The 17,784-nt window shown below is 38.4% G+C and overlaps 1 protein-coding gene across 1 annotated transcript; it reads left to right on the forward strand.

The window, feature by feature from the left end:
• The first annotated feature begins 1,421 nt into the window (after positions 1-1,421).
• abhd15a (abhydrolase domain containing 15a) lies at positions 1,422-8,683 on the forward strand. The gene is made up of 3 exons (XM_083549261.1): positions 1,422-2,478; positions 4,817-5,169; positions 7,429-8,683. The coding sequence occupies exons 1-3, from the start codon at positions 1,945-1,947 to the stop codon at positions 7,976-7,978; spliced, it is 1,437 nt and encodes a 478-aa protein (XP_083405387.1). The 5' UTR covers positions 1,422-1,944; the 3' UTR covers positions 7,979-8,683.
• The last annotated feature ends 9,101 nt before the right edge of the window (positions 8,684-17,784 follow it).

A 17,784-nucleotide genomic window follows, 5' to 3' on the forward strand; every position in this document is an offset into this window, starting at 1 on the left:
GTATTACTATTAATGTTCTTAAAAGTGTTTAGTGAGTCTATATTTAAATAATTATTCGGAATTTTTCTATGTAATGTTTCTACATTCATTCAATAGCACAATTAACAATTGGGAGAGCATGTAAAGCCATGAGAGCTCATCCCTGAAGAGTTTACAAAAAGACTCAGGCATAATTGCAGCCAATTGTACTTTGTGGGGAGAAAAAAACTTATGTATAATTATGAAGATACAGAATGTTATATGGATTAGAAATTATTAGTTCATGCATCTGCAAGAGAATGTGTCGCTCACAGCATTGGCAGTATTTCTACATATTAGTACTCTGAATCATGAACTTATATTTATGTGTGTACAAGACAGAAAAATCAAAAACGGACTTTCTCAAAGATCAGAAGTCGCTAGTATATGTGTACATTTAGTTGTATGGCCCTTTAAACAATTAACATTGTCCCAAAGCAGATTATTAAATATAAGGTGTAGGCCATAGTAAGGGTACAAATATCAAATTAACTTTAAAGTAAAAATTATGTATGAAGTATTATATGTTAAAGTAAATAATCACTACATTATTAAAAATAAATTAAATTAAGCTCTTTACTTTTGACATAATTTAACCTTGCATGTTTATTCAGTGAAATATAACTATTCTCCCATACAACATGGAAATAGCACAAACCTACAGTTCTGTCTTTTGCTTAAGTTGTACTCTTTTAAATGTTTGTTTGCTTTTTATTTCACTCCTTCAAAGGAATATTAAGCATTGTAAAGTAAACAATCCCTTCCTTTTTTTTTTTTAACAATCCAAAGTTTTTATGTTTATTATAAAGCTGAGTATGTGTTATAGAATCTCCACTAAATAAAATATCAGCACCTATAGAAGTCATAGATGCTGCATGAGTCTACAGTCTGGGCTATCAAGAATTCAGCCCCAGCCTCAGTTCTCAAAACAATAAAACGAAACAAAAACCTAATATTGGTGTTTCCTGGATGCAGTACCTACAAACAAGTATAATATTTCAGACAAAGCCACTGATCATTCCTGTGTCGCGTTTTCCCTGATGCACTTGGTATTGTTGTTTAAATCAGACCATTGCCCTAATAGAAACCTCAATTTAAAATCATTTATATGTTAAAAAAAATAAAATAAAATAAATTATATATATATATATATATATATATATATATATATATATATATATATATATATATATATATATATATATATATATATATATATATATATATAAATAATTTCTCAAACACATAAAATGTACAATATTGCTAATGTAAGGTGCAAAATTGCAGTGTTTTCAAATCGCTACAGAAAATGTGATGTCCCGCCCTTTATATTTAATGCGATTCAACAGAAATGTTTATAAGGGACTGGATTGAGCAATAGCATGCGTATGGCGTTATACACATGCATATGCTCCACGGTGGAGAGAAAGGCGCCTGCTGCTGGCTTTAAAAACGCTGACAGCGTGAGAAGAGCTCGTGCACTCAGCTCCAGCAAACACACGTACACACACACACACACACACACATCCCGCTGCATTTCAAAACCTAATGGCGCCAACGCTGGACGCTGGTTTAATTTAAAACGCTAGTTTTTGCCGTATGGATCCCAATTAAGATCAGACACCATATAGATATCACACTAGTTTGATCAAAAAAATAAATCGCTCCTAATGGATGAGTTAGGACAAATAAAAAAGGGCATCGGTTTCGCAGAAGTTGTTTGAACTTGCAGGAGCGCACTCGCGACTTTTCCTCACGGAGCACTGAGAGCATGGAGCGCGCTTTCATGATGGAATGGATTTAGAGCTTCGGCTTTTACGCTTCTGGTGATTCAGTGACTGTTTTTTTTTTTTTTTTTTTTTAGAACCCCACCTCCTCTTTCACCACCGCTGGATTTCTGTCTTTTCGTTCAGAGAAGCCGTTCAAATGCTGGAATGGATCGGTGCTGTTTGTGTCCTCCTCTTGGTGGCCACGGTCTGGCCAGTGCTCAAACATTTGGGATCATTTTTCCGGGGGCCTGAAATCGCACTGGGAGAGAGGAGCGCACCGGAGTGTGCAGCTGGGACGGAGCCTGGTAAAGTGCAGGAGGCGGCAGGTGAATCATCATCATCATCATCATCGTCAGCATCAGCATCAGCTCCTGTCGCCTTAATCTGCAAGCCCTCGGCACTCGCTAAATACCTGCTTAAACACTGCGCGAGCTTCTGCAAATACGTGCCGTACCCGGCGTGGCACTGGCGGACCAGCTCGTGTCTGCAAACGGTTTGGGGCGCTCTCTGGCCGCACGACTGCGCCGTGCATTTCATCCGAGATTATCTGCAGCTGAGCGATGACGGCCTGGTAGCTCTAGATTGGGCTGTTGTTGGCCCTAAAAGGAGAAGGACTTCAAGCAATTCCTCCAGCCCTATCCTTCTGATCATTCCCAACTCTTTTGGAAAACTAACCAGAAACGTCTTGACGGTAATAAAATTGTGTGTATATATGTGTGTATATATATATATATATATATATATATAGATAGATAGATAGATAGATAGATAGAGAGATAGATAGAGATATCAGTATCAGGTCTCACCATTGTTTATAATAAGGGTAATCTAAGTCAAGTCTATGTCACCCACAGCAGTTTGTGATCTATGGCATGATCAGTATGATTGTGTTATGGTTGGCTGACCTTTATTTTGTTTTCCTGTTGTTTAATTAATCAAAAGGCACTATATATAGTCTGTCTGAGGAATCCTAAAGCAGAACATGGTCATGCCTGAAAGCTCCCAGTCAAGAAATAATCCTGGTAAAGTGCATATCCTCAGCATTTTAGAAACATCAAATGATCTATCTTTTGTAATCTATAACATAAGTGGACATTAGTGCACACTCCAATTTAAAATGCATGATTTATCCCATCATCCCTTTCACCTATATAAGGTGGATCATTGCTGCAACAGATACTGGAGATACCCTGCTGCGTGTGTTTATTTGATTTGGACAGTTGCTGTACTTGCATCATAAGCCTGCAGTCTTTACAAAGTGAGCTCAGAGCCTTACAGACTCCTTTAATGAAATGATATGCGGAAATATGCTGTGGATGTTGGCATGCACCATACAATGTGGCAAGAGAAATAGCAGGATTTGTTTAGTTTTTTCTCACCAGGAATAAGCATGTCAGTAAACTGGACTCTAATAATGCCTCCTGTATTCAGGGCATGAGTATTTTAGTCATTGTTGCTCCAAAGTGCCAATTAAGCCTTTCCTTATTAGATGATGATTCTCAGTGTTTTGCTTTCAGAGCTAATAAAAATTGAAAAAAAAAGTAGAAATGCAGGAAGAGTAACCTTATCATAATTAGATTGCAAGATGAGGAATGTCTACGGCTGTTATATTTTGTTTGCTCCAGGTTCATGCTCAGCACAATTATTATCAAATTGGTGTTTGATACAGTGCTATATTCAGCTCCAAATAAATGTTTCAAAAGTGAACATTATTTCATTTTTTTGGTCCCGAATTAAAATTAGTTATTTGACAGGATGATGACATACTTTATAAAAAAAAAATCATGCTTCAAGGCTCACTCATTGAGCTTTGTTTGTCAAGTCAAGTTTATTTGTATATTGCGCTTTTCACAACATTGTCTCAAAGCAGCTTTACAGAAATCAACAGTCAAGGTGAATGGCGTGCATTTATCCCTGATGAGCAAGCCATGGCGACTGTTTCATACATACCTTTGTGTACAAATCCCAATGACATGAGTGTAGTGACGTCTGAACTTGGCTCATCTTCCCTGAGATCTTATCGATGCCAAGAAAGAAAGCAGTAAAGCCTGGTTGTTTGTGTCTTTGTGGTTATATGATTTACTGCAGTCACGTTACATAGATTTGAATCACTTTCCTTCTTTGAATGAAACAGTGGATACTGTTACACAGGCACCAGTAAAATGCTATTTCTGGCATAGCATTAAAATCTATTTTATTAGCTGAAAATATGGGATTTTTTAAAACGGGGTGTTTACAAATCAATATAATCTAAGCGTGCTCTATTATATTAACTCCCTGACTGAGTTTGTTAGTAGTGGATTATTTCAGATGTTCCTTCTCTGCCTTGTTTGCATGCAAACATGCACTCTGCTTCATATCCTGCACTGGTAACCCTTGCTCATACCACAAGGTATTATTTTGCATGTATGAAAATGCTGCAGCTGTGTTTCAGGTATAGTGTTATTGTTATAGTGTGATCTATGATCATAAGTACTACAGCCAAAAAAAATGACATCTTTAGAGGATATTGCTTTGGTCCTGAGACTGTGATAGACTGCATCTTGTTGTGCTTTGTACTATGATGAAGTGAGCAATTAGAATTGAAATCCAGAATTGACCTCATTTTGGCTCTTTGACTGAATACTTGATTTTGATGGCTCCTCTGGCTTGTTAACCATGTGAGGAATTTGGTGCAAAGTTGCAGTGCTGCTTGTCTGTGTCTTGAGCCTCTTTGACAGAATTCCCCATGTGCCTGATTTACACAGGACAAGTACCGAGCATCGACTGCAATTACACAGCCTGCCAGTTTGCTTGTTTCAAATAAATCTGGGTCAGTATGCATCAGGATAAAAAGAACGTTTCAAACGTGCGCACGCTCACACACACACACACACACACACACACACACACACACACACATATGCAGTAGAATATTTATTTTCTCATGGCCATAAAACTTTTATATATGGAAGAAACTCATTCTTATGCCTCTTAGACCTATCTCCCACTGTGTTTGGCATGTAACGATGTGTGCTTTTTCTCCATAGCTCTGTGAGGCAGCTTTAAATCATGGCTACCTCCCTGTGGTGTTTAACCGGCGCAGCCAGAATGGTACACCTCTCAGCACCATCAAACTACAAGAATTCGGTGACCCAGCCGATCTACGGGAGGCGGTACGCTACATCCGCTACCGCCAGCCTGTGGGCCGTCTCTATGCTGTGAGTGAGAGCACTGGCTCAGGCCTACTCCTGTCCTACCTGGGCGAGTGTGGCTCCTCCAGCTACATGACTGCTGCCGCCTGTCTATCACCCATCTTTCGCTGTCAGAGCTGGTTTGAGAGCGGTCCCTGCTGGCCCTTCCACTGGGTCCTCCTACTCTATCAGAAGGTCTGCCTTAGCAGGTATAGTCAACTGAAACACTTTAAACACACCTACTCCACTCCAGGGTTTTTCATGCATAACAAAATGCACTAAATGGTGGATATCTTATTGAAATGCACTGTGTGTATGTGGACACCTGACCATCATACTTATAAAGTATGTGCCTATACTGTACCTTTCTGGGAAGGTAATGTTACTATTCGCTAATACCACTTGTTTTCATGGTTAGACAGTGCATAATTAGATTTGTATAATTTTAGGGAGTTTAAGTTCAGCAGAATTGTAAAATAGGTACAAAAGCAGGTGCTGCTGTTGTGACATAAAAGTCAGAGAGTAGTGTCCAACCTTCACATTTTAAAAAACTAGGTTTCCTCAAATTCTTTATAAACACACACAAAAAAAGCTATTTAATTAAGTACACCCACCTTATAGGTGCACTTTGTAGGCATACGATTATTGATTGTATCCCATCTGTTGCTATGTGCAATTTTCCAGCTCCTCTCTACCTCATCCATCAGTGTTAGTGAAACTGACCAGATATTATCATCTGGTTGGTGAACTATTCTCAGCACAGCCATGACACTGACATACTGATGTGGTAGCACTTTTTTTTGTTTTTGTCATAGCATGTTGAGCTCAGTGTTATGTTAACAGAATCCACAACCCAAAATAAAGTGGTAGATGATTTTTCATGATAAAAAAATGCCCATAAATGATTCTATTTATGTTCCATGTTAATCAGTTTTTTATATTGTCAAATAATGCATTTATTTGCTGCTTCTGGAATATCTACAAACACTGACCAGGGATAACATTATGACATTATAACAATATGACCGGTGAGTGACTAACACTGATTATCTCTTCATCATGACACCTGTTAGTGGGTGGGATATTATTAGGCAGCAAGTAAACATTTTGTACTCAAAGTTAATGTGTTGGAAGTAGGAAAAAAGGCAAGTGTAAGGATTTGAGGGAGTTTGAAAAGGGGCCAAACTGTGATGGCTAGAAGACTGGGTCGGAGCATCTCCAAAACAGCAGCTCTTGTGTGATGTTCCCGGTCTGCAGTGGCCAATATTTATCAAAAGTGGTCCAAGGAAGTAACAGTGTTAAAGCGCTGACTGGTTAATAGGTTTATTGAATACACGTGGGGAGCTGGACAGTGGACTGGCTTGTGTGGTCCCATCAACAGACAAGCTACTGTAACTCAAATTGCTTAAGTAGTTAATGCTGTTTATGCTCAACGGGTCAGGATTGTTTTGCAGCAAAGGGGGACCAACACAATATTAGGCATGTGGTCATAATGTTATGCCTTATCGGTGTACATCCATACACATTGCATCATTTTTTTCAGCTGAATTGTGTAATATGGCTGAATATGAATTATTAATTACCTCTGCCATCTTATGGCAAAAGTGGGTTATGCTTTTTATTTTAGCAGTGCTATTAAACAAATAACAAGTGTATACCAATAATTATCCCCACAACCTGGCTATATCTTTATTCATACATTCATGTATCGTCAATATTCACTTTATCCTGGTCAATTCCAGGCCAATTCCAGGAACACTGAGATGGGAATACACCTTGGATGATATGCCAGTTTACCACAGGGCACCATACACACATTCACACACTCATTCCCCCTCAGGAGCAATTTAGTATAGCCTTTTCTTGCCAAGCCTGGGAATGAAATATGTTTTTGAATGTTGGGTGGGAACCAGAGAATTAGTAAGGAATAAAATTTGACCTGGCATGCTGTTAAAAATAATCATAATAATACAAAAATAAACATCAATGAGATGGTGTGATGGAACACGAAACCGTTACTGTTACCACCACAAATTTGATCACATTCCAATAAAAAAGCACATCCTGAAGCTTTTCATTTATCTTATTGTCATTTATTGTTACATAGAATATAAATAGTCTTAGAGGCAAGTTCCTGTTACCAAAACACCAGTTTCATGTTACTTTAAAGCTCTTAATTAAGCCTTAAAACCAAATACTGTACCTACTATGAGCAGTACACGTATAAGAGATGGTCTGAGATGTGACTATATGTCGGAGGGAAGTTGGCAAGTTGTGTATTGGAACATATATACAGATATATTCGAGCACTGTATACTGCTATGTTAACTGACGATGTTAAACTGCTGCTATTGATTTTTGTTTTGCATCAGGTTTGGCTCAATAGCAAATTGAATGAGGTTAAATAGAGAAGCCTGCTTTTTCATCTAGACATAATCTTTACTGATTGGGTTGAAATTTTCCTACAGGTACAGAACAGTGCTGGGGGAGCTGGTCCATATCGACAGCCTGTTCTCCAGCCGCTCGCTCAGGGCCATGGAAGAAACACTGTTCTGTCAGTCTGGTCTGAAGGAGGCGCCGAGCGATGGAGCCTGGGAGGCGTACTGGGAACGCAATGATGCATTAAGGGACGTGGATGAAGTGGCAATTCCTGTTCTGTGCGTGTGCAGCCGCGACGATCCGATTCGTGGTGACACTCGGGCCACACTACCCTTGGAGCTGTTCGAGAGCAATCCTCACTTCTTTTTGCTGTTGACGGAAAGCGGAGGCCACTGTGGCTTCTCCACTGCCAATGAAGGCCCTTTGCTCTGGAGCCACCAAGCCCTTCTTGAGTTCTTCAGGGCTACCAGCGATTTCTTTGCCGCTGAAGAGCGGGCCAAGTTAAACGCCAGGCGTCGTGATGTGAACATGGGTGCCAAGGCTTTCCGCCATTGCAGCGTGAGCACTTCCAAAAGGCTACCGGTCTGCTCACACAACATCCACACTATCTACAACTGGCAGAGGTCTTACACCAGATGATTATTACAGACATACAGCATGGAGGAGTTTTTTCTAAAGAACTAATCCTATCGCAACATAACAGGCATATATCAAAATGTTGGTTTGTGGCAGAGTTTGGAGATATTTGTATTTTTTGAGACTGTATACGTGAATGAATCGAGCACTTTACAGTAAGATAAAGAAGTAGTCATGTTATCAGGGTTTTATGCTCCACAATTTACATGGTGCTTCCAGTATCTCATTCCTTAATCTATTCCTTATGCTCATCTGGATGGCGGGTGTCTGTAGCTGATCTCACTGCCATTACAACATCCTGCATGTCAAATGATAAATGCAGAAGTTTCCATGAGGTAATGCTCTCAGTATGTGCAGCTTCTGAAAGGTGTAGTAATGAAGCTGTAATGTTATCATGAGGCCATTATGTTCATGCTATAAGTCTGTATGACTGCTGGGATATTTATAATTGCCTTGTTGTGTGACGTCACGTTGTGTGTAAGTACTGAGATCTTGTTGAACACACTAAGGTTGCAGGGTTGTGGTGTTCTTCTTGGCAATGGGTCAAACTAGCTTTTTGATTTTTCACGGAAAACACTGGTGTGCCAGCCTTTTTTTTTTTTTTTTTTTCACAATTTGTAACACATTATTATTGTCAAATCTGTTTATTTGTTAAATTATCTAAATGCTTGATGCAAGAAGTTAATTAAAATAACTAATATGAAATAATCTACTTGAGATTCACATTTCTTTGATTTAACAAACTGTATTTTAAGTGATAAAACAAAATGACTGCATCAGGTGATTATTTTTCTAGCCAGAACTCATTTCAGTGATGACTTTGTTTAAATCAGACGTTTCTAGATCTAGACTGAAGTCAGAGCAGAGTAAATGGTTGTGAGCTTGATTGGATGTGACCGTCTCTGTAAATTACAGTTCCACTGCTCCCATTCTGTCTCCAGTATATTTTTGTGACTCCTAATCACTGCACTTCCTCTTTTAGATGCATATAAATTACCTGTCAAGTCTGCTGCATAGTTTTATTAAATCAGAACACTACCAGAGCTGTGAAATCAATCTGTTTTGTATATATTCTATGTATATTTAGGTATAAAAAAGAATTGCTCAAATGACCAGTGCCTAGAAGAAAAAAAAGGTTAATTTGATTGGCTTTATTAATTTGCCATTGAAAGAGAAGCTAGCATTGCTGTCTCAATTAACATGAGGTTACAAAATATATTTTACCTGAATATTCCACTGCCTCTTTAAATCAGATCACATTAAAAAAAAAAACGAGAATGGGAATCTTTATGGCTTTGTAAATCCCACTTATTTTCAGTCTGCAAGTAAACATGCATGGGCTGGATATTTACTATTAAAAAAGGGAATGGCTTGTGACATGCATTGCAGAAAAGAACTGGCATTACTAATGACTTTTTTGGAATCTGTAGTATGCCTATAGTGCCATCTAGTGGAAAATCAAACTGCTTTCAAGAAAAAAAAATCAAGCAGAGCAAAGGGGTGGATTAGTGCTGTCTGAGAATTATTATTATTTTTGCCAGACATTGGTCCAATATTCATCTTAATTTATATAAACTGTTTATTCTGGCATAGGAAAAGGGAAGACAAGAAGTATGAGTAGAAAATTGTTGGAGTATAGCAAAAGCCTTTTTCGTCACACATCTGGCACCTTCATATTCCAAGTTCCAGGAACCAATTCAGTTTATTTTCCTTAGAACAAAAAACACACTAGTGCTCTGACATCCTGTTTAATCCTTAAAGGCACCATTTGTGGCAAGCCCATTCTCTACTGACTTAAAAGATGAAGTAATGCACTGTGTTTCTCTAGGCTTTTGTGTGGTTTTAGAGCTATAATATATTCAGCAAGGTTTGTTGAGGCTTTGTTAAGAATTGACGCTTGTGAGACTTTCTAAAATTAAATTTTCTTTACCCTTTGCTTAACCTCATCAGATATCCCAATGCTGTATAGTAAACGTGTTTTTGGTTTAATTAGATTTTTTATTTTTTTTTCAGATTATTGTGTACGTCACAAAACTCATGTGCAATTTAACTTCTAGCAAATGCTGTTCATCTCCTTTACCATGATACCATGGTTGTAAATTAATTTGCGTGAAGTGAAATAACGTAACTAAAATGCTTTTATAGGGGTGGTAGTTCAGTGGTTAAGGCATCTAGGTTACTGATTGGAAGGTCAAGGGTTCAAGCCCCAGTATTGCTAAACCGCCACCCTTGGGGCCCCTTAGCAAGGCCCTTAATGCTTAGTGCTCCACTGGCACTGTATCATGGCTGACTTTGTGCACTGACCCTAGCTCCGAACATCACTGGGATATACAAAGAAAGAATTTCAGTGTGCTCTAAAGTGTATGCATCATATGTATGTATAAGCAATGAAATCCAACCAGGGTATGACACGTTGAAAATGATATAATATTTAGTACTTGTATGTAGTGGAAATGTTACGAATTAAACATCAACCCACACTGTGAATACATGCACCACATGACAATGTCTGCCAAGTTGGATTTTCAAACAGCTGAGGAGTTTTCAAAACATGCCTTCACTTTTATAAATTTAGTCATCATCTGCTCATTGAAAAAAATTTATAAATAAAATAAAAAACATAATCTGGAAACCATTGACTATAGTTGATTGACTATAGTATAGATCTCAGTTTCACTGTTTAAAGGGGAATGTCAGATTTTTTACTTAGATCTTAGGTTTAAAATAATAAAGCAGTGCAGTAAAAGGTCTGGGCTTTATTTGCATTTATTTCCAGTCCCACTGGATTGTTTTTTACTTCACAGCACTGATGATGCCTGTGCTATTTTACCTGTAGCGAAGGCTGTTCCTTGTTTCCACTCTACCCAGTTGTGAATATTTCCAACTCAAGCAGCAAATATTTGCTGTGGCCTTTGGCAACTTTGCCAATTTCCCAACACGAACATGACGCAGACACACTAGGTGGGGTCATCTTAAAAAATAATCTCTCTCTCCTATTTAGAAGAGCCAGTTAACTCCTTTGCCCTGGGCAGGACTTGCACAGTTAGTGGGAGATGTAATGTAATGTGACGTGTCTGGCTGGGCAGGAGAAGACCAGATCAGTGGAGAAATTGGAGCCAGAATCTTACATTCCTTCTCTTTTGACTACAGATGAATCACATTTTACAGCTGATTGAGAAAAGAAAAAGGAGCTGGCAGTGCTTAAACAAGCTGTCTTGCTCTTTCCGTTCCCAGCATAGAGAAATTGCACTCCCTTGTGGAGATTTTCGTCAGATTTCTTTTTTCCATTATACAGATTTGTGCCTGCATAGCATGACTAGTGACTGACAGCAAATGAGCTTCAAAAAGGTAAATTAGTTCAACAGGGCCTTTAGATCCTATAGGGCAGTTAGCAAGCAGCAAGCAGTGGTCACTAATCATTAACTTAATCATTAGCCTGCAAACACACTGCCTAATGAAATTGCAGCATTAAATTATCCAATCACCCAATCAAGTGACAGAAAATCTATGCATAACTGCCTGCTCGTTGTTCAATCTTTATTTAATTTAATTTCAATTTAGGTACAGAATCTGAAACACTTGCGTTTAAGTGTTCCTGATTTACTAAAAAACTTGATGCAGAAGCTTGCACATCCTCTCAATTTTGTCCTTGAGACCCCAGAAAAAGCCGGAACCCTGGAGAACGAGACAGGCGTCTGGCCACCTTGACCTCAGAAATGCACCTGCAGTCTTAAGTCCATAGGTCTGCAAGTTTCCATTCCTAACATTAAAGCTATGAAAAGTACAGCACATACTGTATCTTGTTCCACTGAAATGTTATGTCTTATTATATCCGCATGAAAAGACCTCAGAGTACTACTCTGTACTGCATTTTTCACCACTCCCAAAACAAAACAAACTCTAACACACTAACACACACTCAGGCACATTCCCTTGCTAAATAGCATTAACTACCTTTTATTTTACTGCTGCATGTGATTGGCCATTGCATGGGGAAAAAATAAGTCTGAATGCACAAACTGTACAGAGATCCAAAAAGCATACAGATACATTTTATTAAAAAAAATAAAAAATAAAGTGATTTTAAATCAGACACACACTCTGATGCAGTACAAATAGAGAGGTGCTCGGTACATAAAGCTTTATTTATGAACACTGATGTTATTTACTTTATTATGCAATAAGTTTCTGATTGTCTTACATGATTGTAAACAATAAAATAAATGTGGAAATAAAAGGTATTCAAAATACTTACGTCCACATGCAGACACACACACACACACACACACACACACACACACACACACACACACACACACACACATTAATAACATATTCCTTTTCATTAGTTAGATGTTTTTTATGATCAGCGTTTTTCAGATAACTTTGCCTTTTATGTATTTAAGTGGGACAGGAATTTGCCCTGAGCAGAGATTAATCTCCAGCATGTCACACTGTAACCCCACACCCTGACAGTAGCCTGAGGTGCTTCTGTAGTTCAATTCAAATAGATTTTATTATTATTTTAATTCCTATCAGTTCCACAACATGGGGGTTAAATGCACAGCTCCTCATTATAATGTACATAATATATAAATAATAAAACATGGCTGGACATAGTTTTACAGAACAGCACATCCAACTCTGTTTCTATAATCATTCTATAACAGCACATCCAAATCTGTTTATAGTTATGTTTAGTGCTGTTTAATGTCAGTGGAACAAGGTGGGTCCTGTTATCACCTGAATTACACGTAGTAGCACCAGTTTGTTTTTTCTCTCTCAACAGTAAGACAGAAAAGATGCAGTTTGCCAAAAAACTGCAAAGTCATCTGTCTTAAAGACCAGCCTGCACGAGAAAACAGAAATAGCTTTACCTCTGACTGTTGCAAAGTCTAGACATTAGAGACTCATGAGTTAATGTATGGATACCTGATTTTTTTTTGTTCCTCAAGGTGTTAGCAAAACGTTGGAAGCGCATAATTGTATAAAATGTATTTGGATATGGAGCTTTGCATTTTTATTCACTTGAACTAGGTGACCCAAACCTGTTCCTGCATGACAATGCTCCTGTGCAAGTTCGGCCCTCAAAAATTCAAAAAACACATACAAATCTTATGGTTGGTGTCCATTAACTTGAGTAAATATTAAGTATATAAAAGAAGTAATAAATACCGTAATTTCCGGACTATTAAGCGCACCCATATATAAGCCGCACCCACTGAATTTTACAATTTTTATTTTGAACATAAATAAGCCGCAGGTGTCTACATTGAAACTAATGAACTTTACACAGGCTTTAACGAAAGACAGTGTCTGTTACACGGCTTGTATCTAAACAGTAGCCTACCAAGAAAGTCATTGTTCACTGTCTTCCTCCTTCCTTTCACAACTATTTCTCTCGAGAGTTTATCTTTTTTAAACGCACGACGATGCCAAATCACCATCGGTGAAGCTTTTCTCCCGATGCCATGCAGCTCAGAACACAGGTGAAGTGTGTTTTTTCATACCCGGTTGTTTTCAGCGTGATGAATGATTCGCATTTCCTGTTGACAGTCTGAGTAAACGGCAGGTCAAACGTCAGAGGAACCTCATCCATATTTAGGATTCACCTGAACCCGTTCAGCAATTTCATTGGTCTAATGTTATTTGGCTCAGATTTTTTGTCTTGAAGCTTTTGAAACCGGGAAAAACCCTGAAAAATCCAAATATTAGCCGCTTCGTTGATTAAGCCGTGGGGTTCAAAGCATGGGAAAAAAGTAGCGGCTTATAGTCCGGAAAATACGGTACCTAAAACTAAATATGATACAAAATTTTTATATATCTGGTAGTGTATAATTACACAGTGCTACAGTGATACACTGTGATCTTCTGCATGCTGCATAAGGTATAGACTTAAAGTAAATAAAACTCCTCTTCTTAAAATAAAGTCCCATGACTGGGTGTTTTGTGTGTGAATACTGGACTGCACTCATAATAATAGGTTGTTTAATGTAACTATAAAGCATGTCAATGTTAAATATAACGTTTACAAAATAATGATTGTTTTTGTCTTTGCTTCTGTCTGGTTCTGGCTCTGCTGAATACTTTGTAGTTTTGAAACCCTACACGACTAACTCATGCTCAGCTATTATAATGAAAAGCTTTAGTAATGCATAAGGATATAGTTGGTCTTGACCTTTACTTTCTTGCCACTGTCATGTAAAACAAATGAGTATGTCTTGCTGCTCGTTACACAACATGAATCAGCAGTTATGTTAACGATTCCTTTTTTCCAAGTGAAAACCAAGTCACCTCTGTGTATTCTGTGCAGTCTGAGGCTGCATCTCTTTGAGGAATTGCTCACTTTCTTCATAGATTGAGTTTCACCTGGGCGAGAAAGGACGTCCTGCTACATATACCATCAGAAAACAGCACTCAGGGAACAGATCACATTCCAATTTTAGTCATGTGAACGGTACAGGAAGGGAAGGACTAATATGGTCAGTGTATCTGATTACAGTATGAGTCAAAGGGTCATCACTAGACTAGATTGGATTTCTAGAACATTCAGACTAACTCATTAAAATTACACTCCTTATATTAGGCATAACCTTCAACCTTCATGTACAAACATTACAAATGGTAAGTTGGAAATTCTGGGTGAAAGAGATGAATGTTGTTGTGATAGATGTGTGTATGTCGTATATACAGTTAATGACACATACACACTGTTTCAGCGTTCTGCTAGATGTTGACAGGAGGAGTTTTAGGAGTTTTAGTCTGGCTGGTGGGGGTGGTGCAGTAAAACAGCTATACAACATGCTTCCTCCCAACTTGCCTGCATACTGTGTTATATAAATGTGTAGTGTTGAGTTGAGCGCTGTGCTATAGTTGGAGCACTGGGATCTATTTGTGGAAAATCAGCTGGCCATTTTGCTGGATCTGTGTCAGACTGTAAGACTGTCAGCTGTGTATGCAGGGTACTGGCTTGATTTTCAAACAGGTGTGAATAGGGAATAGAGGAGTTAGACTTGCTTCCTCCTCTTCACAGACCTCTGTCATGGCCTGACCTCATCGCAAAGAGTGAGCTGCAGATAAAACCAAGGCAGTGTTGAGAGTTGTGACACTTCCTCGGGTCATCTGGCCTCTTTTATTTAGAGCAGTCAGATGATCACAAGGAATAAATAAAGACATTGCATGAACGAGGGGGAAAATGTTAAGCAGATAAAAGAGTTTTAGGAAGAGAGATATTAAAGTAAATTTTCAGAACAGGGTACTCTGACCTGGCCTGCCAGCTCCTATCACACCTCTAGCCATTAGCACCATTATGTAAGCTATAATTGATTTCTCCATGCAGGCAGAAAGTGAAGTGCTGTTTCATCTTGTTACAGCAAAGTTACACCTATTAAAGTGTGGCCTCGGAAGCTCAGAAATTCCAGCCTCACCTAATATTCCCCAAAACAGCCAAAGGTTTTATGCTTTTAATGTATGGAGTAGAGTTAGACAATAGCATATAGGAAACGGTTGACCAAAGAAGTGCCCACACCTTCATCAAAACATATAAACCAGCAATGTACACACCTGCCACCTTCCCCCGAATAACCAGTACCAATAATGTCTTTATGGAATCTTACAAATTTGTTATTACTAAACGGAAAAACTTGACAGTAAGTGATGTCACATTATAAACAAACACATCTAAAATAAAGGCAGTGACTTCCATATTGAAATCTTATATGAAATTTAAATGTACGTTTTTAATTTATGTGCCTTACAAATACATACACTTTCATTTTCTATTATTTACTACAATAGTTTCATTTAAATTCATCTCATAATTGACATAATCATAGCCCAAATGCAGTGTTATTAGCTCAATGCATTAATGCACCCTAAGTGAACATGTCAAAACTGTGACAAAAATAATTTGTATGAGCACCATTGTTATCTAACACTTCCTTGATCTTCCTGGGTATGGAATTCACCAGAGATGCATAAGTTGTTGCTGGGATCCTCTTCCACTCCTCCATAGTGACATCACAGGGATGCTGGATGTTAGACACATGTCGCTTCTCTACCTTCCACTTGAGGATGCTCCACAGGTGCTTTATTGGTTTCAGGTCTGGAGACACACGTGGCCACTCCAACACCTTTACCTTCAGCTTCCTAAGCAAGGCAGCTGTCATCTTGGCGGTGTGTTTGGGGTCGTTATTATGTTGGAAAACTGCCGTTCGGCCCAGTTTCTGAAGGGAGGGCGTCATGTTCAGAATGTCACATGTTGGAATCCATGTTTCCCTCAATGAACCGCAGCTCCCCAGTACCCGCATCAGTCATGCAGCCCTAGAAAGTGATGTTACCACCACCCTTGGCTGTAGGCAAGACACAATTTTCCTGGGAATCCTCACAGGGCATCGGCACACATGCTGGACACCATCTGAGCCAAACAAGTTTATCTTAGTCTCATCAGACCACAGGATATGGTTCTAGTAATTTATGCCCTTGGACAACATACTGTTTGCCGGTTTTCTTGTGAGCCAACTTTAGAAGAGGCTTCCTTCTGGGACAATAGTCATGCAAACCAACTTATTGTGGTATGCGGCATATGGTCTGAGCACTGACAAGCGGACCTTCCGCTTTTGCAACCTCTAAAGTAATGCTGGCAGCACACATGCATCTGTTTCTAAAGCCAACTTCTGCACCTGACACACAGCACGAGGACTTAAGTGGATTTTTCTGGTATTAGTACTTTACTTCAGTATTTATTTTTATAACTTATTATATTTGTATATATATTTTTTACTTTTTACTTTCACTCAATAATTTTTTTCCACAAATGATTGAACTTCTTTCATTTTCAAACCAGGCTACTGACTAGTTTTAATCTACTTGGTGACATGATCAATTATTTTTCTTCTCATTGCATACTATTTCCAGCCCATCAACCTATTTCTTGCCATTGCATGGCTTTTTCAAACAACCACTGGTGTATCATTTCCTGGCTACCACGCACCACACACTTAGGCTAACAACAAGCAAGGCAGAAGGCAAATAGAAGTATGGCTAACGTAAATGAGACAGCGGGAGTTAGCAATGGAAACATGACTGTACAGAGACATTCCTGATCACCATCCTCTTTTCTCTGCTTGTGCTCTATATGAAGGTTGTTCACCCTGGATACATTTATTAGGTAACAAAATTCAAAATTATTTTATTCATATGATGTGAGGTCCGTTTACCAGTGTGACACTACTTCAACTTGAGGGAAAACTGTAGTCAGTACTTAAACTTTTACCAGAGTCTTTTAAAACATAAGTATCTGTACTTTTACCTGAGTGAAGGATGTGTGTACATTTGCCAAATCTGGTTACTGATCTTTTTTAGCATAGGCCATTTTTGTCGAAAGCAACAACTCTAATTCTTAAATCCTCAAAGAGTCATTTACCATGAGGTGCCATATTGAACATCCAGTGGTCAGTATGAGAGAACTGTACACAAAGCACCAAATTTTAACTGCTCTAATACAAGATACACCAATTTGTATGGTCCAGTCAAGCAGACAAAAACATGAACATGATGAATAGGACATGTGTCTTTGCATGGTTACACAGCATATGACTGTTTTTATTTAGGGTGCATTCACTTTTGTTGCCAGCTATTTTCACAATAATGGCTGTATGTTGAGTTATTTTCAGAGGACAGTAAATCTGTACTGCTATACAAGCTGCACACTGACTACTGAAAAATATATTCAAGTTTAATTTCAATAGTATTGTCCCTTGAGAAGATATACTAATGGTTGCTGAAATGTGTTGTGTACTTACTTCTGT

Source organism: Silurus aristotelis (assembly GCF_946808225.1).
Source record: "Silurus aristotelis genome assembly, chromosome: 8".
Classification (NCBI taxonomy): Eukaryota; Metazoa; Chordata; class Actinopteri; order Siluriformes; family Siluridae; genus Silurus; species Silurus aristotelis.

Excerpts from the sequence above, each read along its gene's own strand:
- abhd15a (XM_083549261.1), top strand. The coding sequence starts at position 1,945 with ATGCTGGAATGGATCGGTGCTGTTTGTGTCCTCCTCTTGGTGGCCACG. Across the intron at positions 2,479-4,816 it reads TAACCAGAAACGTCTTGACG|CTCTGTGAGGCAGCTTTAAA; the intron begins GTAATAAAATTG and ends TTTTCTCCATAG. Across the intron at positions 5,170-7,428 it reads CAGAAGGTCTGCCTTAGCAG|GTACAGAACAGTGCTGGGGG; the intron begins GTATAGTCAACT and ends ATTTTCCTACAG.